Source organism: Elephantulus edwardii, unplaced genomic scaffold (genome assembly GCF_000299155.1).
Source record: "Elephantulus edwardii isolate Elephantulus edwardi_28Jun2011 unplaced genomic scaffold, EleEdw1.0 scaffold00163, whole genome shotgun sequence".
Classification (NCBI taxonomy): domain Eukaryota; kingdom Metazoa; phylum Chordata; class Mammalia; order Macroscelidea; family Macroscelididae; genus Elephantulus; species Elephantulus edwardii.
In genome coordinates, this window is record NW_006399913.1 from 6,739,438 (window position 1) to 6,762,685 (window position 23,248).

The 23,248-nt window shown below is 37.7% G+C and overlaps 1 protein-coding gene across 6 annotated transcripts in view; it reads left to right on the forward strand.

Moving 5' to 3' along the window:
• Positions 1 to 23,248, forward strand: part of DLG2 (discs, large homolog 2 (Drosophila)) — a 1,891,340-nt gene that overhangs the window by 908,291 nt on the left and 959,801 nt on the right. Inside the window, exon 1 of one of the 6 annotated variants that reach the window (XM_006895273.1) lies at positions 4,993 to 5,122. The exons of the other annotated variants lie outside the window; for them this stretch is intronic. Coding sequence (XP_006895335.1) covers positions 5,018 to 5,122 — 105 coding nt within the window. The 5' untranslated portion in view covers positions 4,993 to 5,017. Of the gene's footprint in view, positions 1 to 4,992; positions 5,123 to 23,248 lie in introns of those variants that run through there. 6 annotated transcript variants of the gene reach the window in all.

Here is a 23,248-nt window from a genome sequence, read left to right on the forward strand (position 1 = left end):
TGTGACTGGACAGGTAGGAATAAGTGCGCTTGAGACGGCGAGGTTGGCACAGGATAGAAGAGCGTTTAGAGCTCTTGTACATAGGGTCACTAAGAATTGCAAACGACTCGATGGCACATAACAACAACAACTAAGGAATTTGTCTAATTCATCTGAAGTAACAAATTTTTAACAAAGTTATTTGTAAGACTCCTCTGTTACATCTTTCATTATCTGCAGAATCTGGATTTATGTTTCTATTCAGATTCTCGACTAAGGTAATTTGTGACTTTTTTCCTTTTATTCCTGATCAGACTTGCTAGAAGTTTTTCAAATTCATCAATTTTTCTTAAAGAAATAACTTTTGGTCTTGTGAATTTTCTCTATTATTTTCTGATCTAATGTTTGTTCTTTTCTTTCATTTGATTACATTTAATTTGTTCCTGAACATGGAAATTGAGGGCATTTATTTAGATCTTTCTTTTTAGTACAGTAAATATTTAATGATGCATTGTTTTCCTTTCTTGTATAGGAGTATCCCATAAATTATCTATATTGTATGTTCACTAATTTCCTTTTGAATTCCTCTTTGAGCATGATGTTTAGAAGTATGTTATTTTTCAAAATTTGGGAATGACACAAATATTTTTCTCTTATTTTGATTTTAGTATCATTGTGATCAGAAAATATGCTTCCTATTATCTGTATTTTTTTTTTAATTTATTGGCATTGGTTTGATTTATGGCTAAGGGTACATTCTGTCTTGTTAAATGCTTCATTTGTAATTGAAAAGATTGTGTGTATTCTGTCATTAGCTCTAATTGAGGGAGAGTTTCTTTTCAAGTTGTCTATAATTTATATAAATTTTTCTAGTTCTTCTATGAATTATTAAGAAAAGGGCATTAAAATATTTCACTAAAATTGTAGATTTCTCCTTGCTGAGTTGGTGTCTCCAGATAACCAAATATATCTCTTTAACCCACCAGTCCATGGGTTTTACCAGAAGCCATCATCCCAAATGCTGCCTGAAAAGTCTTTCATGGATATGAGATGAAGAAATATTGGGCTCACTTATGTATTTCCTTTTTCAGTGTTTACTGTTCTTTATCAGATTTTCGTTTATTGTTATATATGCTGTTTTGTATATTTTGAAACCTACTCTTTCACACAGGAATATGAATCCCTTTCAAGTTGTTGCTGCTGTTGTTGTTATGTGCGCTTGCCACTCATAGCAACCCTATCTATGTACAATTAACCTTATTGTCTCTGACACACTTACCCTCATTACCCTAGTCTCTGAATCAATTCGTCTAATTAAGGGTTTTCCTTTCTTTGCTTGTCCCTCATCCTTACAAGTATGATATCCTTCTCCAAGGACTGGCCTCTCCTTGCATCATGCCCGAAGTACGTCAGACAAAGCCTCAGAATCCTTGCCTCCAAGGAACAGCATGCCGCTTGATTCCTCAAAAAATACGTTAATATTCCTATTTTAAAGGAGAAAATAAATATAATTATGGTATTTGAGAATAGGTATTCCAAATTTATTAAATTTTCTGAGAATTGGTTAAAAGTAGCATTGCTGGGAATAGAAGTTTCTAAGTTTTAGTTCTTATTATATTGGCTTCTGTCCGAATTTGAGCATGAATCTGGCTAGTTATTGGTCTTCAAGTGTCTTATTGATATTTTTGTGTTCTTTGCAACCACTATGGCTCCTATTTTCCTACTCTATTTACTTTTCCTTGTATGGGAATTCAAGAGGGAAAGGGGTGGGTGAAGGTGGGTAAGTGTGAAACCACAGGGTTGCACAGTTTGACAGGTAGAGAGAGGAAAAAGGAAATGGGAAGGATTTGGGTGAAAAGACAGGGTAATGATGGGCAAGGTCCAATGGTGATTCATTTTGTAAAACCTAATGCCAATCCAGTATAAGAGCTGCATAGTAAAGTGACTGGGTGGTTGTGGTGGTGGTGGAATTGTAGGACAATAAAATAATTTTGTTTTCCAAAGAGACAAGTGAACTGGGTGGGGCACATGCAGGGAGGAAAATGTGCAAAAATGAATGAATGGAAATCCATGTTCTCTCTAAACTTTCTTAAAGTCTCAATTAAAAAACAAAAAAAAACCCACAAACCCCTAATGTGTGAGAATGATTGTATGACACACAATGTGATTTAGTAGTGTAAAACACAATGTACACAAACTTTGTAAGCAAACGAATAAAAAAAGGTATGGTCCTTAGCATTCTCTGAATGCTTGAATTCTATCCTAACTTTGTGATTGTTACTATGTGCCACTGAGTCACTTGCAAGTCATAGTGACCCTACGTTCATCAGCTCTGAACCCTGTTTCATCCTGAGCCAACTTTATTGTCTCTGACACAGTTACCCTCATTACTCCAGTCACTGAGCCAATCTTAACTTTAAGCTCCAGCAAAGTGCTAAATCTTCTATGAAACTGCCCTAGTTTTGCCAATGAGGATAATTTTTTTGTGAATGGTTAATGTTACCTCTTTCATAGCACTTAACTTGTTTAATTTGTCTTTTTGTTATTTCCACCTATATATCATTTTTTCTATAAAATTTTAAAGACACAATCAGCATCTAATATAGATTGGCCCTGCCCCATAGTACTGCGAAAAAGTAAAACGCATACTAGTTGCTTGATATTTTTGTCAGATCATTGACTAAATGAATGACTTGAGGAACATTCCTTTTTCATGGAGTGTTTCTACATATAGAGACAGTGGATGCTTTAACATTTTCCCAAAAAGTAAGGAAAACCATCTTTGGGAGGTCCTAGGGAAATGAAAGACAAGAGTTGATAAAACATAGAAGACTAAGGCATGAAGAAAGACCCGGGGGCTGGGTTCTGGGATAATGGGAAAACAGAATTTATGCAAGGTACTCAGAAGGGATAGGATAGAACATTAAGACATGAAAAGATGCACAGGCAACACATGCACAGAGAGAGGTTCCCCCCTGTTATTTCCTGAGAAATTCAGAACATTTACTAGTCACAGAATATTTTCTGAAAGTTGTGGGCTGACTGGTCTACAGTGTATGAAGAAGTAGCATGTGGCTGGGGCAGATGGGAGAGTGTAAGGGCAGGAATAAAGGCAGAGGAGGGAATGTGGGAGTGAGCTGAACAGAAGAACACTATGAATGAGAAAAAGAAATTTGGTTGAATTGATATTAAAAAACAAATTGTCTAGTGACAGTCACCTTATGGTGTTCATGAAATGTTAAGGAAAAACAATGTTCCTGCAAATGAGCTAGGTAAGATTTCAAAAGATCAATACTTCTTCTAATCCTTTTGTTTAAAATTGACAAGTAACTGAGATAAAGCAAATACTTTGCTAGTATAAGCCTTGGAGAGTTCACATCACAAGGTCATTAATATGAGCTAGAAGTTTTCCTCTATCACCAGGGTATAAATGCAGAAAAACTAGGTAACCCAAATTAGGCAGTCTTCTAAAAATAATATTGCAAAAGGTCTTTATTTATGTTATCAAACTCTTTTCTACAATTTATACCCTGTTTTGCATCTTTTGCATTTTATAGATCAATTGAATGTATAATTTTTTTCTTTTTCATTTTGCTCTGAGTCTAATGCAGTCTGTTTCTTACCTGTCTAGAATGGCTGAATTGTCTCTATTATTGGCTATGAAACTAATTCTAATATTATAGATTTCCTTGAAAGTTCAGAATTAAGAACCTGCTTTCAAAATGCCTTTATTATCTACCTCTGTGATCCAACAGAGAACCTCGAGGCTGGGAGATCCTCACTCTGCTTTCTGGGTTCTTGTCTTCAGTGGAGAAACATTCAGAAGACAACTCTAAATTAATATTGTGTTTAGTTCACACTAGCCTTTTTGCCTTTGAGGAAACATACTCCTTTGGAAGCTACACATTCAGCTCTAGGCATCTCACTAACAGTCCAGGTCCCCAAATATTTGATGACAGCTTACCTATTATCTGCATTAGCTTTTCTCTATTATATATTTTATCTATTGTCTGTTATCCATATAAGCCTTAAATACTAGCCAACCAACTCATTGCAATGAAGTCAAATCTGACTCATAATGGCCCTCCATTGAGTTCCCAAGGCTGTAAATAACTCTGGGGTAGAATTGCTAATTTTGCTCTGGAAGAGATCCAGGTGGATTTGAACCATTGACCTTTCAGGTTTAGGAGCTTAACACATTATGTGCTACACCATGCTCTTTTCACTATATAAAACAAGAAATAAATGTGACTTTTCCTCCAGTAATAATGGCACACAAAAGTCTTCTAATTATTCTTCAATTTTAAACCCACAAACTGTATTTGTGCTTGTTAGCCTTCTGATTCATGTTTAGGATAATTCCAAAGAAACTAACCTGTAGCATAATAAGGGGACAGAACTCTGAAGGAAGAATTGTTGTTAGGTGCCGTTGAGTCGAGTATGACTCGTAGCAACCCTATGAACAACAGATGAACTAAAATAAAAAATTTTAGTCTATTTAGTGCTGCTGTGTGTATGTGAATGTATATGGCTGTGTATCTCCCACAGGCGACAAGTGGAAATACCTGCATATGTGCATTACTATGTAGCTATAACACACTTCCTTCAATTTTACCACAAGCTACCTACTTAACCACAAGCCACCCAACTTCTGTTTCCCTGGCTTGCCATCCAAATCTTTTGGTAGATGTATTTTTCACATCTCTCTGCCTCCTACCTCTTTCCCCCCACACACTTATGGTATGTGCCGTTTCGCCAGGCTTGGGTGGAGACAGGGGAACATTGATGGGATTTCTTTTCACAAGTGTGGGAATGAAAATCCTTCCCAATGAAAACATCTGTCTCTGTTCAAGTCATGCCCAGTTATCCCCCAAAAGAAATGTTCTGATTAACTTTTTTTTAGTCTTAAGATAGCAGTTTGTGTAGCAGATCTAATTAAGAAGTTTATGTAACAGATCTGCAGGGTTTGGGATTTTTTTTTCCCTCTCTTCTTCAACTGGGTTCTTTGAGCTCAGTTTGAGTATTACCAGCTCTCGCTATGCAACGGCCAACTGCTTCCCGGGCTGAAAATTATCAGCTTTTGTGGGATACTATTGCATCCTTAAAACAATGTGAACAAGCTATGCAGCATGCGTTCATTCCGGTAAGAAAATCTTTCTTTAATTTTTTTAGAGATTATTTTTTTCTACTTTCCTTTTATATCTGCAGAGAAATTACCTGTATTATGTCTGTTGAAAGACATTTTAGGATCTCTATAATTTTTCTTTGAGATAAATGCCTATCTCTTTTTGCTCTATATAGAATCTAACTTCTTAATATGGCCAAAATATTGATTAATGAGAAAGAATAAAGAATGGTCTCGGGAAATTTTTCCTAGTGAACATCATTGGGTCTAATAGTCTTACAAACTGGAGAAAGTACACAATATTTAATATTTGAAGAAATCTGCAATGTTTATTTATTTATTTTTTTAACTCCTCCAAATTGTTTAGAATGACTTGAATTGTTTTTCCAATGGAGTATATACATGAAAGAAGCCAAAAGTTAGCTTTTATATTGCCATGCTTCAATTAATTCAAGTACAATCTACTGTCAAATCTTCCTTGAGAATATGATTATTTTTTTCCTTTATTACTTACTGATTTTTAAACATCTTTGATTACAATAATGTGATACATATATTAAGTGAGTCAGAGTCACAATTTTTGTATTGGAGAAATATTTGAGAGTATATTTTATTCTACTGGAGGAATCTATGTGGTTACATTTGATAGGCTAAAACAGAAAATAGGGCTTGAAAGAAGAGTATTAAAATCTTTGACTCGTTAAGTTATATTTTTTGAAGCATCCATCCACTTTTGAACAAAAGAAGGTTCTTAAAAGTTAATTTCTTTTACAAATTATTTGTTAACCCTGAAGAAAAACCTCTATTTTTTTGCTCATAGAAGAGCAAGAAATATGCTTCTATAAGTAGTTGGGATAAATCTTTGAAATTCAAGTTACTTTGGTAACAAATGTCATCATCCCCCTCCCTGCCCCCCCCCCCCGTGTTTGGCAAAAACCTAAATGTTTTAAGAACTGTGCAATATTCAAAGTCTTTTTAATTGAAGTCTTTGGATCGCTGTAAATTTGTCACAACAGTTGAAACCATCAAACTTTTACAATTATTGCAGAGTTTTAGAAAACTCATGATGGGTCAGCTCTCTATCTTTTCTAGGTGTTTAAAGATTTTTTCCTTTATTGTGAATGTAGTGAAAGTTTACAGAAAGCTTTCATTCATTCATTCATTCATTCATTCATCAATGCATATTTTCCTCCCTCCCCTCCACCATTCACTTTGTAATGCTCATCATGTTTCAGACTGTTAATTTCCATACTCATAATGCTCTTTATCTTCACAAGCTATCATGACTCTGCTTTGACTAAGTACTAGCATGGAGAATTGGCTTCACCTGTGGTTGCCCAGCTCTTGTTCCTTTGCTTTCTCAAGGAATATGTAACATTCTCTGTGAAGCTCATGTGTTTTCTTCTTTGTGGAACTTTCTCCAGTCAGGCAAAGTTACTTTCTCCATTCTTGGTTCCTTGTACACACTGCTAATTTATCACTTAACATATTTTAATGTAAATGGGGGTGTGGTATGTGTCCCTTATTTTATTGGTTGGTTCAGATTCTATGGTATACAACAACAATTTTACTTAAGTTTTTTAATGAAAAAAACAGGAATTTAATTCGGGAAGTGAGCTTACCTACATAAGCTTGTTTTGTGACTTTCCTGTTTTGAACTCCTTGAATACAGAGATGTGTCTATTCCAGTTCTTGGCACAGTAGTGTGTAGTGAACATGTGAGAAATTAATAAATCGACTAACAAGAATCACTAATTCCAGTATTTCTAGTTAATGCGTAGCAGTTTCCATCTCCAGCTTTCTATGCACTATATCTTAATAAAATTATTTCTAATTAAGTCTACATGGAAAATAGCAGTAAGACTTGACGAAATCATTGCACTACAATGGTGGTGGGTGTGGTGGTGTTATAATACAGGGAATTGATTTTATTTGAAAAATCACCTCAGATTTAATTCCCAAAGATGAATCTTTTTTCCCCTCATTTTTTTAATCTATCCCAAATTCCTTCATCTGTATAGATACATATTGTTACCCATTGCCATTGGTCAGTTCAAACTGACCAGAATAGAATGCATTACAAGAATGTTCAGCACCTCACAATCTTTATGCTCATTGTTTATTTGAATCTGTTGTTACAACTGCTGTGTATTTTTAGCATCTTCAGTCTAGGGGTTCATCTCCCAGCTCCACAGAATAGAAAAATACATTGTGGTCCATAGAGTTTTCAAGGGCTAATTGTTGGCAGTAGATGAACAGGCCTTTCTTCCTAGTCTATCTTAGTCTAGTAGCTTTGCTGAAATCTGCCCACTTAGGCTTGACCCTGCGAGTATTCGAAATTCCAGTACCATTGTATCCAACATGATAGTAACATGGCAGCATGCAGTCTGCCACAGTCTGAGAGCTGACAAACTGGTGGTAATTTCACTGCTTAGGACATTTTGTATGTCTTAAGATAAACTTAATCCACTAGTCTACATTCTAGGACAATGACAAGTTATGGCAGTTCAACTAATTACCTTTAAGAGATAAACTTGATTTCTTTTAAAGTTAATTATTTGAAAATAGGCACAGGGACTAGTTGCATACTGACATTGCTGGCCTGAGGATCACTGATGGGAAGAGGCCACAGCTTGTTCTTGGAGGCATTCTTCTTTTCTTGGGGAGGGCAGATGTTCCTGTGTGCATCTACTATTAGTGTGGAGTCCCAGCTCAGGGTTAGAAGCCGGTCTGGATCATCTCTCTCAGGCACAGTCCGATAAGGATCACAGAGGTTTTTCAGTCTGTGCAGTTCTGTGGACTAATAATAAACCTGACATCAAATCTGAGATCATGATACAATCTGCTCCAGGGATTTACCATCCAGTCTAACATTCACATTGGTGAGAAGAAACATAAAATCTTGATTCCTAGATGATATACTGTCCAAAGGAGTCACTGCCGAAAACAAGCCAGGAAGTACTTCAAAGTTTGACAGAGAGCAAATCCAGCATCTTAAGCAGTTGTGTCTGCTTGACATAAAAGCCTTGTATATAAAACAGTGATACAATGTTTTTGATATAGTCTAGTATAAATGTGTGACCAAAGTAAGCCTTTAAGTGAGTTATTGAATGAGTTATAAAGAGTTCTCTCCTGAAGTCCCGTGAAGTGATTCCATTATCGGCGCTTTAAAGTCATCCTTATAATAAGCCAGTATATTTGGCAATCAGGTAAATCAAAAGCTCATTGCATAAACAGGCTGCCTTAAAGTCTCTCTCCACATCCTAAGTATCAAAGTACAGGGAAGAAAATCCCACCCTGTGGAGCCAATCACTTCTCTCTGTAGGTATTATATTTGTTTATCCTGATCAAGTCACACATGTGAGAGACACTTACATGGTGTTAACAGTAGTGAAAGGTTTTTTGGTTTTTCTTTTCTTCTTTTTTTTTTTTTTTGTGAAAGTCATTTTAATACTCACAGACAATAGTGTGCAACAGAAAAAAATTCCCTCCTAAGCAGTCCTCCTTTGCTCAAAAGCTGTCTGGGAGAGATGGACAACTTCCCCCAGTGCCCCTTCTCTTTACACTGTAGATGAAGGACCGGGAGGATCCTCCCCCACCCAGGTGTGTATTTCATGCAGAGTATATTTCACTGCATAGAATGCAACGCAAGCTTTCTTACTTGGTCACCTGAACAGGTATCAGTCAGATTTGGGTCACCATTGCAGAATTGTTAAGTTGTATCTGAAGTTTTATATCTTTAGCGATGCTGCTTATTTAAAACGGTCATTAATTTTCAAAAGGTATTGTTGCTATGTGCCATTCAGTTGACTGCGACTCATAGCGACCCTATGTACGACAGCTTTGAAGTCTGCCTTATTTTAGGCCAGTCTCACTGACTCTGGCACACGTCCCCCCATTACCCCAGATACTGTATCTATAGTGATTTATTGTAAAACGGGGTAGTAATCGGGAGTCATAGCCATTTGGACCTTCAAAAAAACTGTTTCCCTAAGACATGCTTGTAAAAGTATTTGTGTAACTAGTAATCTTCTACATAGAGACTGACACGTGCTTCTATTGATATGTGATTTAATAAACTTCACTTGGATTTCCTGTTTTGTGTCACTCACTTTCCTAGGCTCAAGAAAGGTCCTGAACATGCAAATATAGGCTCTTTGTGTCCCCACCACTTTGTAAGAGAGACTGCTTTACCCTTCTGCCTAAACTGTGCCACATTATTTTTTGCTGGAATGCATACATACAGTTGGTTTTCTACCTGTTGCTAGTCATCATACTTGAAAACTAGGCAAGACATTCATCCTGGAAGTCATAGATTCTCAGGACATTTATTCCCTTGATCCTGCTGTTGGGTTTTGGGATTCTTCCAGTGATAGAACAGTTGTAATACATCTAATAATGCATTGATATCCAAATGAATTGTTTATGTGGATGTACAATACAACTTGCAGGGAGCTTTGGTGGCCTCGTGGTTGAAACTGCACTGCAATCCCAAAGGCACACATTTCAAATCCACCAGCTGCTTGGCAGCAGAAGGAGGAGCTATCTCGTCCTATGTAATTAACTGCCTCTGAAAACCTACTGGAGGGCCAGCTATGGGTCTGACTCTGTCCCACAACAGCAATAACAATACAACTTACTAAGCATTGAGAGAAATAAAAAAAGAACAAATTAGGAGGACCCACAATGAAACATATGGGATTATGTCTTCATAAAACTTTCAAACAAACACAAAAGTCACCCTGATCCCATACAAAGTGATGATTAACTTAGGTACTCATGAATTACCATAAGAATTCAAAGAAAGGACAAGTTCCTTCCATGGGATGAAAGACTTCATGGATGTAATGGAACTCAACTAAATTATAAAAGTTAAATTAGATCCGATGATCCTAAAGGAAGAACCTATCTCAAGTGGGAGCAATTGAAAAGGTCTTAGTAATGTGTAAGATGGCCCATTTATCTATTCATGATATCCTTATTTTTCAAATACATTGACTGTGTAAGAAACTGCATTGCTTAAGCTATAAAGCCTTATATAGGACACAGTGTTCGGGAGGCATTTACCTTTTGCTGAATGAAATAGACATTCAATAAATAATTACCTATGTATTTACATTGTTGTTGTTGTTGTTGCTATGTGCCGTAGAGTTGTTTGTGACTCATAGCGACCCTATGTACAACAGCCCTAAACCCTGCTCTATTCTGTGCCAATCTCACTGCCTCTGACACATCCATCCCGATTACCCCAGTCACTGACTCAATCCACCTCATAGAGGGTCTTCCCCTCCTGCGCTGTCCCTCCACTCTGCCCAGCATGATGTCCCTCTCCAAAGACCTGTCTCTCCTTACAACATGTCCAAAGTATGTCAGGCGATGTCCCAGAATCCTTGCCTCCAAGGAGCAGCCTGGTTTAACCCTCTCTAGGATGAATCTATTTGTTTTCTTGGCAGTCCATGGTACATTCAGTACTCTTCTCCAGCACCACAGCTCAAAGGCGTCAATTCTCCTTCTATCCTCCCTAGTCATTGTCCAACTCTCTGATGTATAACAAGTGATTGCAATACTTTTATTGTTATCCTGTATGAGTTTTTCATAGCTTTTCTCACAGTTATAATTTAGTAATTACACATACACATCCAGAGAGCTACATCTATGGTCAGGGTAGTATTACAAGGGTGAATACTTTGCAAAAGTACTGAAAAGTAAAAGAATCTTTGCTTTTATAGTTTTGAAATACAAGTTAATTTCTTTATCAAACAGTTTGTACACACTATCACACCTTTATAATGGCTGGAGTAAAATGAGTGATACTACAGGCTGGTCCAAATATTTTATATGTATTATCTCATTTAGTTTTATCAATAACACACTGATGTAGCCACTCTCATCTCTATTTTATAAGTATGTTTAGGGGAGATTAAGCTCTGTGCTCATGACTCCACAGCTACCAAACAAGAAGGACTATTTCTGTTTCCTAGGACTATTCATCTGACCCTTGATTCCATTTTCTTACCCAGCTACCTAGAAGAAGAAGAATCTGTGCAAACAAAAATAACTGTAGCCTATATGATAAGAATGGATAAATTACAGTAAAACTCGAAGGAAATGGTCTATACACTTTTTGGAAAAAGAGGAAGAATTGGAAAAGGAATATTGAAAAGAGGATAAAGGCCTTGAGCTGGACTTTAAATAGGGATTTATAAAGTTAGGTGAGAGAGTGTGAAACTGAAATACACTAGCACTGAGGTAGGAAAGAGCAGTGTGGATGAGAGAAAATTAGCAACTTTATCCTAGGTCTCCATTGTCCTTTTTGTACATTAAGGAGAAAGCAAGGCAATGACTATGAAAGGGAGAGTCTTGTCATGCATTAAGGTCAGACCAATCAGGAGAGAGACCACAAATCATTCAGGCCCATACAGCAAGGTACAGGAACCTTAAAGGAGGGACTTAGACACGAAAAGATATCTGACTACGCTTCTCTATTGAAGACCCAAGGCATGGTCCCCAGCATTTCTTTATGTCTGAAGCTAAAGACATTATGTGCATAAAAAAGCAAAGGATTCTGATGCTTTTACTTGTAGTACATAAACAAAAGAAACATATGCAGAATGAGAAATGGAGATGAGAAAAAATAAACCAAAAAACGCAATGTCATTTAGTGAATTCTGACTGGGAGAAATAAGTTCACATGAAGCTGAGAGGGTTTAGCCTGCGGTTTCCTGGGTCTACGATCACTCCCAGTTCTTAGGCCGAGTCAGTCCAGCAGGTAATCTAGCCTACTGGGCTGCCTGCACTGTTAACAAATTCTAAATTTTACTTAAGCTCATGAAAGTACCTTCCCATTCCTGCAACCAGAAGAAACTTCAGTGAAGGAAGAGTGATTATTGACTAGGGCAATGGGACCCGGATGCAGTGTTGCAGGAAGTAGAGAGGCAAAAACTGGAGAGGAGATTGAGAGTTTCAGGGGTATGCTTGGCTTCAGGATGCAGTTGGTTCCTTCCTTCAAGGCTTAATTTGCATTCCCTTCTACATGTGTTCCTTCCTATCTCAGCAACCAGATGATACGCCTGTCTCTCATTACTTCAGCCCTCATTAACAGCCCTGCAGAAAAAGAATAGTAGGGAAACTAATGCTTAATAATGTACCATCTCCTTTCTCTTCTACTTTCTTATTTAATCCTCACAATACCATCATGAAATGGCCCCTTTATTAACTTATGCATATTGTAGTGACTGTATAGTAAAATCCCTTATTTAAGATTATGTAGCCAGGACAAGAGAGAACTGAGGTTTGCTGACTCTAAGCCACATTTCTCCTTTATTCCTCCATGCTCCAGCCTTGTGGTACTTTGCCTCTATTTCTCTTGAATATCCATTAGCGTTGTATTATGAGCATCTGGGTTTCTGCTGTTTCCACAAGGAGCCATGGGGTGGGTCAGTGTTTAAACATATGGCAACTAAACAAGTGTCAGTGGTTTCAACCTACCAGTTTCACAGGAGAAAGACGTGGTGGCCTGCTAATGGAGCAATTTCCCCCTGTCTTATCAGGTCACTGCGAGTCAGAATTAACTCTACAGTTTTGGGCTTTAGCAGTTTTGGGGTTTGGTTTATTTCCACATGACATTGTTAGCTTCTTACAGGGGAGGACGAGAAGTTGCTTCTCTTCCTTCTCTCTGTGGTGACAAGTACAGTGCCTTAAATATGATGCTTGCTAAGTAAATCTGTGTGGGCTGATTACTACTTAAGAAATGACAATTTAGTAAGGAGATAATGAATGAGGCATCAATGAGGCAGAGGAAATGATCCTTTGTGTCTCATGCGCAGTCTTCTCAGCTGCAGCCTTGCTTCCTCAGACTCCACCTCAAGTCCCTGCATATCTAGTTTGAGCCATTGTCAAGCTTAGGCCAGTTCTAAATAGGATTTGTTCAATGAAGGGTTTCAGTCGCACTTCATGGTGTTCCAAGTATATTTTGTCCTTTCTGGTTTCTAAATATTATTTGTCTCATCATCTTCCATCACACTGAATCATTTTCTCCATTTTATCCCCTTTTACCCTTACTAGGCATTTCTGCCCAGTCATACCCCAGTTTTAGGCTATTTCCTTCTGGAGCATATGAGCAAGGCTATTAATGGCATTTCTATTAGTAAAGGAATAAAGATGACACTTAATCTATGGAGTCATTCCATTCAATTGGGGAAATTTACACCAGAAGAGACCTGGATAATTGCAACAGCCAGGGATTTGCATCAACATTTGCAGCTTACTGGTAAAATGTAATGGAATTGTCACTTTTGTTTTTGAACAAAAGCAAGATCCCACTATTTTAATCTTCCTCTCTTGTGTGGTTGGCATTTTCTTTGATTGCTGGGCTTGTGATTCCTAAGCAAAGACATTTGAAGTCCAAGAAAGATTAGCACCAGGTGCAGCACGCTGTCTCTCTGTTCCAATATCCCTTGTTGTAAATTGTTTGTGTTGACTTATCAAAATGGGGGATTAATGCAGATACACGTGACGGAATAACACAGCAGTGCCTGTCCTTTGCCCCTCCCACCTTCCTCACTCATCTTGGAAACTGCAGACATACAGCCTAAACCGTTTTTGTTACAGAGTAGAAAAGTAGTTGACAGTTGTTCCAAGTTAATAATAGCAGTCCGCCTCCTTACAACAAAACAAAATAAAAATCACACTTCAAACCCTCCAAAACTTTAATGAGCTAATGCTAGGTATGTTGTACTCTTTCAAGCTTCATTGAAAAATTTTTATTTAGCTGGAAGATGCCTGAAAAAAAATCAACGGAGCTTCTAATTTTTATCTTGTGATGTGAGAATACAATGCTTTTTATTACGAGATGAGTTGACACAGTGATTCTCACAATGGGCTTGAGTATATTAGAGGTCATGAGGATGGTGCAAGAGAGGACAAGGCTCAGGTCTTTTGTTCATTGGTTGCTATGAGTCATGGTTGACTCATCAGCACCTAAGAACAACAACATCGCCCTTATCTATTTCCTTCTTATCATTTTCAAAGCAAGGACAGTGAGATGGCTTCCCATGGCAACTTTGCAAGGTAGGAAAAGCAGGCTTTAGGTCCCATTTTATTTGTGAAAAAAGTTGAGCGACTTGATGACCCTGACACAGTAAGTGTCCAGTAGTAAGATGTAGTTGCTTAGAAAGTGAGTATCTGGCTGGACTCTGCTGTCATTCAGCTTCAGCTACTTTAAGGTCCTTGTTTGAAACTCTTCGATCACTTGTTAGCGTAAGCAAATTATTATGCTTCTCTGAGCTTCAGTCTTATCATATGAGAAATTAGGTATTATATTGGTTTCTAGAGTTGTTTGATGTTTAAATGAGATCATAGGAAGTAAGTCTAGTTCCTGACCAGAGAAAATGTCCATTAAGTACCTTTATTATTCTTAATGCTATTAATTTAAAAAATTATTCCAAATCTCTCCCTTTAAAAATGAAATCATTTTTTTTCTATATGATCTCATTGGCTTTGCAAACAAAATGCACACAAGGTTGACCAAATAATAATCTGTATCCATTGCTTAAGATCACCACACAAGAGAAAAGGCTTAAAACTCTAGCCTGATGACCCAAATTCTGAAGTCTTTTTATAACTATTTTTATGATACTCAAAATTAGGTTAGTATTAAAATTGGGAGACATAAAATCCATTATTTATAGTTGGATGTAACCTTAGAAATAATTTAGAGAATTAAGCAGCCTCACCAAGCTCCAGAGGGGCTCATTCTCATCTGCTGTTCCAAGCCCAGGGCTGGGATGCTGTGATCCTGAGTATTTCATGCCAAAGCTACAAAGTACCATGTTTCCAGTGAGTGGGAGGAGGCAAGGAAGAAACAGGAGATGTAAACTTTCAGAGATTGTGTTACTTAGAAAGGTACTGTCATATTTCAACTTGGCTAGATAGGTTTGTGTCATAGTTTGTGGTTTTTTTTTTTTAATTAAAATTAATAGAGGTTCAGGTGCTTCAGAGGATACAGTGTCAATGGACAAAGGAAGTGGTCAAGGGCAACTCAGGAGAGAGACTGCCTGGAAAACACCATTCCAGTCTCAACATCTGACAGAATCCCTATGTCCCATGAAATAACCTCCTTGTCTGCTCTCTCTCCCTTTCATCCGTTTCTCTTGCTTGTGCCTCTGTCTCTTCTCTATCCCACAGCAGCAGAGTATTTCTCCACCTTTATCACCACCTTTATCATGGTCCCTAAAGGAAATTAATTGAACAAGCAGGATTTTTGCTTTGAATAAAAACTGGGTCTTACAAATAATAGCTGAAAAAATAGAAAACCAGGAAGCCAGGGGTAACAAGTACACTGTCATCCGGGACACTGGGGCAGCTGTGGAGATAGGAACTAGTTGGTATTTTGGACCCAGAGATTTGTAGGCTCTTGGCTTGTGGAACAAAGAGTGCATTGCCTGGTGAATGACAATATACAAACATCTGCAGAGTATGTTCCTTGGCATCAGCAAATGCCAGCAGTATTTAGCTGACCTCTGTTTTTCTATCCCTCATTCATTTCTCCAATTTTATCTATTCTCTCTTTTATCTATTCACTGAAAATGGATCCAGATAGTGCATTGATTTTTGAAGAAAAATGGGTAGTGGAGATAGATAGACTTATAAACATTATTAGAATTTAAAATAAGGGAAATAGGACTAAAATGTTCTCTACTCTATCCCTCCCTCAAATCAACTCAGTGCCATATTTCAGAGGCAGATCTTGAAATATCTTCCCAACCTACTCTAGACATTACCAAGTGACAGATTCCTGTTAGCTAAGCAGTGAACTGAGCTCATATCTCCTCCTCTTGATCTGTCTCCTAACATTTCTTCGCAAGAGAAGTAAGAGCAGTCTAAATTATATCGAGTCCTTCTGCTTGGTCTGGCTTGTTATTTTTCAAACTTCAAATGTTTGACCCAGTATCAAATTAGGATAGAGCAAAAAAATGGAGGGAGGGTTTCAGTAGTCTAGAGACTATAGGACATGGACAAAGGAAAGAATGAAAAGTTTGTGATAATTTTCTCCTTCACTTAAGATCTATTGACTCTTTAAAATTGAAGGGAAGCCTTTTCCACTGACATTATGACCTGATGCCCGAAAATTTACTAATTCTTGACATAAATGAAATATGGCTGCAAACATACAGCAAGAGGATCATAAATATATTTTAAAGGTGCTTTGTCTAAATTATATAAACTTCATCTTTTAGCTTATCCATCAAAAGAGGTTATTATTTTTCCAAGTTTTTTTGTCTGGAATATCTGCATGTCTTTCATAATATCTTACCTTCTAACTTTCTGTATCTGCATGACAAAAGCAGGGATATATTTTCCCAGAGAAGAAGTACAGCATCCTTATTTTACTCTCCAGTAGGGAAAAAAAAATTGATGAGTGAAATCAGATTCCTGATGAGATACTCTTAAATTCTTCAATTTCATTCCTTATTCCCTAAAAATATAAATAAATGGGAGGCTCGGTGAATTGCCCAAGCTGATGAATCTTTAACCTTGAATTACTGACTGTACATGAGCTGAACGTTGGAATCTTTTGACTAGAGTCAAAGAGGTTATTCATGCCAGGGGACAATCGCTAGATTGGGGTGTTTTGCTCTGGGGCTCAGTGTTTGAATTTTTTAATAGCAACATAGGATTTGATTGCATGTTCAATCAATTTCTGACTACAAAAGTTGGTAGAAATCTTCTTTTTGTTTTGTTGTTGTTTCAATGAACTTCTACAGAGATTTTGGGATTCCATTCATTCATTGTTGCACCCTTCTCCCCGCACAAACCCCTCCCCCCCCCATTTGCTCCTCTCCTTGAAAAGCAAAAGAAAAACTCCCTCATTGGTACAAAATCCACCCCCCCGCACCTCCCCAAGCCCCACCCCCTACCCCCAAATATAATCCACTCTGCAACCCTCATTGCATACTCCTCCAATAAAAATAATGCCCTAAAATATAATACTTTTAGACTATTCTCTCCCCCATAGACTTCAATGCCGTAAACATATTTTCTATTTCTTCCTCCTTGGCTCTAATTGTTGGCACATAAATTTGAACGATAGTGGTATTCACTGGACTTCCTTGTATGCAAATAGATATTATCCTGTCACTCACAACATTGTATCTCAAGATTGGTCTAGAAATTACTTTTATAACTATGAAAGCAACTCAGTTTTTCCTTACCTTTTCAGCTCTTGAATAGTAGATTATATGATCATCTGATTAAAAATGTCCCATGTCAGTCCGTCTCATTTCACCAATACCTAGTATGTCAATATTTATGCATTCCCTTTCTTTCTTAACAATGTCCGATTTTCCTACATTTATGCTTCTCACATTCCACATTCCAATCACTAGTGTCTACTTACAACTGTTCCTCCCTCTTTGTGTTTCCATATTTGAGGGCTCAGACTCAGTTGCAGTATCTTCTCATCTAAGTGTACTCTATTGAACATAAATTTTAAAGGCCTGTTATTTCAGAAGTGGATGGTCAATCCTTCTTCCTAGTCTGTCTGATTCAAATGCTCAGATTTAGAACACTATCTGACAGACAAGCATTTTACAGAAAGGAGCAGATATAAGACATATCCCCAATTATGGAAGTAACCAATAGATTCAGTGTTGTTACCCACCCTTGGCATATTGATCCACCCCTTTCCCTACTCCACCAGCATCCCCTTCCACTCCCACCTAGCCATTCAACACCTTCTCTTCCTATCCAGCCATTTGTTTGATGGCTTAGGTCTCAAGCCTTCTGGGCTTCCGTGATTCTGAACAACTTGCCCTGCTGCCATTTTCTTATGTCATGTTTGGGAGGGTGGAGGGACAGCACAAGATAGAAAGACCTTCAATGAGATGGATTGATTCAGTGACTGGGGTAATGGGAGTAAATGTGTCAGAGACAATAAGATTGGCTCAAAATAGAGCTGAGTTCAGAGCTATTGTACATAGGGTCGCTGTGAGTTGAAAGCAACTCGATGGCACATAACAACAAAACAATGAAAGACTCAATTATAAATAACTTAAGAAATTGTTTTTATATTAAAACCAAGTGATTATAGAGTAGAACATAAAAACTCCATGAATTCTAAGAGAAAACATGAGATTCTAAGTAAATGATTACCATTGAGTAATCACCTCCAACCAGGTGTTTCTTTCTCACAATGACCCTCTATCAGGTTTCCAAGGCTGCAAATCTTAGTGGGAGGAAATTTCCCATCTTTATTCTGCAAAACGTTTGGTGGATTTGAACAACTGGAGACGTGTAGGTTTTTGGTTAGCAGTGAAACACACCACAAGAGTTTAAATGCTCTAAGTGTCATTCTTCTTTGTTTTATATATCTTTCAATTTTTTTTTCATTTTACATTGGTTTGTATACAAAGTTTGTATACATTGTGTTCCATACTGTCTTCCATGCATATTGAGTTGCATACATTCTCATTAATTTTTATAAGATTAATCACCATTGAACTGTGCCCACCATGTCCTTGTCTTTCCAGATTCCCACCAGATCTTTCACATTTCTTTTATACCCCCTCTTCTGATACCAAATTGAGTGACTCCATGATTTCTCTCCTCCCCACCTTCACCCCTGTGTGCCTACCTTTCCCCCCCTTGAGTTCCATACATGTTTTACCAGTTATCCTTCTGTTTTAGAGATAATGGTCTTATGCAACATATATCCTTATGAGACTGAGTTAGCTCATTCAACATAATGCTCTTCAGTCTCTCCCAAGTTATGTAGTAATAGTCAATATCATTGCTCCTGAATGCTGCATACTATTCCATCATGTGAATATCCCACAATTCTCAATCCATTTGATTGTGGTTGAACATTTGGGCTGTTTCCATGTTCTTGCAATTGTGACTAAAACTGCTATGAACATTGGTATACAAATCTCCATTTATGTGTTCTCATTTACTTTGGGTATATTCCTAGCAGTGGAATAGCTGAATCATCAAACCCTTTTCACCAAATTCTATGCATCTTCACACTTCTCTAATGTCTCCTGAAATATTCAGTATGATTTATTGCCACCTGTTTATTTTCTTGCTCCACACAAAACAGTTACATGTTAAGAATACAAATTTGAAATCAGCAGGATCCACAAATTATTGTTGACTTCAATAGTCAATAGTTAAGTGACCTGTTTCAAGTTGCAGAGTCTTCATCCCTAAAATAATAATTATAGTAGGAAATTCATATCATTGTAATAAGGAGCAAAAAAGATAGTGAACATTAAAAAAATAGAATGAAACTAAGCATGTAAAAGATACAAAAGGATTTTTTTTCTTTTTTTTTATTTTCTTCTAATTTATTTATAAAATTTGAATCCAAATTCGGGCACATTCTTAGACCATGTCTTAATCATTGACTTGGTACAGGCTCAGAATGGAATGATCTGCAGTGTATGGCAAACATCACATGCTAACACATGGAATCACCAAAGAGCAGTCACTGAAGAATAGTTGCTCCTTTTGTACTCATTTCACCTTATTTTGTTTCCTTGAGATTTCTCTTATGCTTTTACCCCTTGTTTCTCTGGCTATAAGAGCATAGCTCTAAAAATCAAAAGCTATCTTTTGAGTATATAATATGCTACATCTACTGATATGACTATAGTTCTTTGTGTATTTAGAAGGTAACATAGAGCAGATGGCATCCATGTGTTTCTTCCCAAGAATAGCCCCACAAGGAATGAATCAGTCAGTTAAGGATCTATGGTTATCGTGGCGTGAAGCATATTGAGTAAAACCCCATCTGAGAGGTGAGCTAATGATGCCATTAGAGCACTGTTAGACGTGTCGATAGAGTTGGCTGATAAATAAAAGAAAGTACAGGTCCTGTTTTCAAAACCATTACAATTTCAAGAAGGAGATGGAAGGATGACACATGAACCAATTATCCAACCATACATAAATGAACAGAAGGAAATATCCATTAAGAACATCAGGGTTTGCTGCTTTCATGTAACCTTTTCCCTTTAATGTGTATAATTCATTGTGAACTGAAGGAGAAAAGAGAGTGATGGTTGGAAATTTCAGGGATAGGATGGCTAGACTGAGATAAGGAAAATGAAAGGGAGCCTTTCATGGGAAGACTGGGAATTCAGGCTGAATTTGCAAGATGAATAAAATTTGGTTAGGTAAATGAGGGAACTAGAATGAATTCAGGATGCTGGAAAATAGAGAAATTCAAGCAAAAGCATTATGTAAATATAAAGATGTTTACTCAGTTAAGACACTGATCTGATCTGATGGAAGTAAAAGAAAAGAGAAAAGGACCCTAAACAGTAATTAGTTGTTCACTGGGTGTTTGCAAGGCCCTGGCCCGGTGCTTCAGATTATTGATAGTTTGTTTGGAATCCTGGCACCTAAATCTGGAAAATACTTTAATGATAAGAATATGCATCTCTGGGGACTTACTGACATGGAACAGATGACATTCACATGGATCACACCAAGAATAGCGCCACATGAAGTGAATCAGAGAATTAAGTAGGTACAATTACTGTGGCATGGGGCGTATTGAGATAACCACATCTCAGAGTGGAGATAATGATTCCATTTTGGGGAGGAATCTTCTGAAAGCATTTGCATAAATAAAGCAATTGGGTCTGCAAAAGCTCAGTGTGGCTTAAATAAGACTTGAGGTATCATGGATTAATGAGGAAAAGAAAAACATAGTCAGAAAATCTAGTTTTGAACCCAACCTTTGCTCTTCTCTGACTGTTGGACTTGAAAACATTCACTGAATCACTCTAAGCCTCTGTTACTTGTCTAGTTGTTGTTGTTGTTGTTAGGTACCATCGAGTCAGCTACAATCCACAGTGACCCTATGAACAGTAGTTGTGTATTCTCCCCTCTCCTGTGCCTTCCTCGTTATTTTTTTAATTACAGATTTTATTATCATTACTATTATTAATTTTAATGAAAATGTACAGAAACTTTGGATTTCCATTCATTCATTGTTGCACTTTTCTCCATGTCCCCTCCTCCCATACACTCTTCTCTTTGAAAAGTAAAGGAAAAATTCTTTCTAGTATGCAGCCTTCATTCTGGACTCCTGTCATGACAAAAATACCTAATCATATATCCTTTTTAAATGGTTTTCTCCCTCTTCTGTTTCAGTGCAGTATACATTACTTATCCCATCTTTCTCAGTCTCACTCCAACCCCAATGTCAGTCCTGTTTGACAACAGTGGTACCATGCAGTATTTGTCCTTTTGTGAACCTCATCATTTCTGGTACACTTGAGCTCATTATTACCGTCACTGTGTCAATCCATTTAGACAGAGATAATTCCACTTACCTCTTTGGTAGTCTATAAAAATAAGTGAGAAAGTATAGATTAAAGAAGGCACGTGGCTCCAGTCCACCAGCTACTCTGTGAGAGAAGATGGTCAGTTAACTCTCATGCAATTGAATGCCTCTGAAAACTCACTAGAGGGTCAGCTATAAAGCATTTCCCATAACAATAGCAATACATAAAATGACCATTATCTTTGCTTGCTACACGTTGATTGCTTGATTCAATGTAAGTTTCTCTCCTATTTCCTATGAAAATTAAATTATCCAATATGAACAAAAAGGAGCTCCGAGTGTATGTTGTAGTTATGTGCTGCCAAGTTGCCTGTGAGCTGCTCTGTCCTGTGCCAGTCTCACTGTCTCTGCTGCCACACCTGCCCCGATTACCCCAGTCACAGAATCAATCCACCTCATAGAGGCTCTTCTTCTCTTACACAGTCTCTTTACCCACCCAAGCATGATGTCCCACTCTAAGGACTGGTCCCTCCTTGCAACATGTCCAAAGTATGTCACATGAAGCTTCAGAATCCTTGTCTTCAAGGAACAGGCTGGTTTAATCCTCTCAAGGATGAAGCTTTTAATTTTCTAAGCAGTCCATGATATATTCAATACTCTTCTCCAACACCACCGCTCCAAGCCATCAATTCTCCTTCTATCCTACTGAGTCATTGTCCAGCTCTCTGACACATAGCAGTGATTACAAAGGCCATGGCCTGTATCAGGTGCATCTTAGTCTCTGGACTGGCATCATTGCTCTTCAGTACTTTGGAGAGGTCTCTGACAGCAGACTTTCCCATCACAATACATCTTTTAATTTCCTGGCTTCTGGTGCCAAGAGTGTTGACTGTGGAGCAAAGCAAACTAAAGCTGTTAACAGTCTCAATCTCTTCACCATTCATCCTGATGTTGCCAATTGACCCAGTGGTGAAACTCTTTGTTTCCTTGACATTGAGCCTCAATCCATATTGAAGGCTGTAGTCCTTGACCTTCTGTAGCAAGCACTACAGGTCCTCCTCAGTTTCAGCAAGAAGTTTTGTGTCATCTACATAAAGCAGATTATTTTTAAATCTTCCTCCATTCCTGATGCGACATTTCTCCTCATACAGCCCAGCCACCCAGATAATCTTTTCTGCATATAGGCTGAAAGGTATGGAGATAGGACACATCCCTGGTGCACTCTACCCAATTTTGAACCATGCAGTGTTTCCTTGCTCAGTTCTGATGACTGCCTCCTGGTCCAAGTATAAGTTTTGCATTAGTACGATTAAGTGTTCTGGGATACCCATTCCACAGGAACCAAAATGTGACTTTGAGTCTACCCCACCAGAGTTTCAAAACTATCTGAGGAACAAGTTTGAGGCCTTAAACAAAAGACCAGATGAGTTGTGGGAGGATATCAAGAATATCATCAAGAAGAGTATAAAAGGCCATTACAAAGACAGAGGAGGAAGAAAAGACCAAAATGGATGTTAGAAGAAACTCTGAATATTGCACTAGAGTGCCAAGAAACCAAAGCAGAAGGAAGAATTCAAGATATTAAAGAGCTGAACAGAAGATTTCAAAAGGCAGCACAGGAGGACAAAATAAAGTATTACAATGAAATGTGCAAGGAGCTGGGTTCAGAAATTCAAAAGGGCCAAACTCACTCAGCGTTTCTTAAGGTCAAGGAACTGAAGAACAAATTCAAAGCTCGAGTTGCTATACTTAAGGATGCTTTGGTTTGTTGTTGTTATGTGCCGTCGAGTCGTTTCCGACTCATAGCGACCCTATGCACAACAGCCCTAAACCCTGCTCTGTCCTGCGCC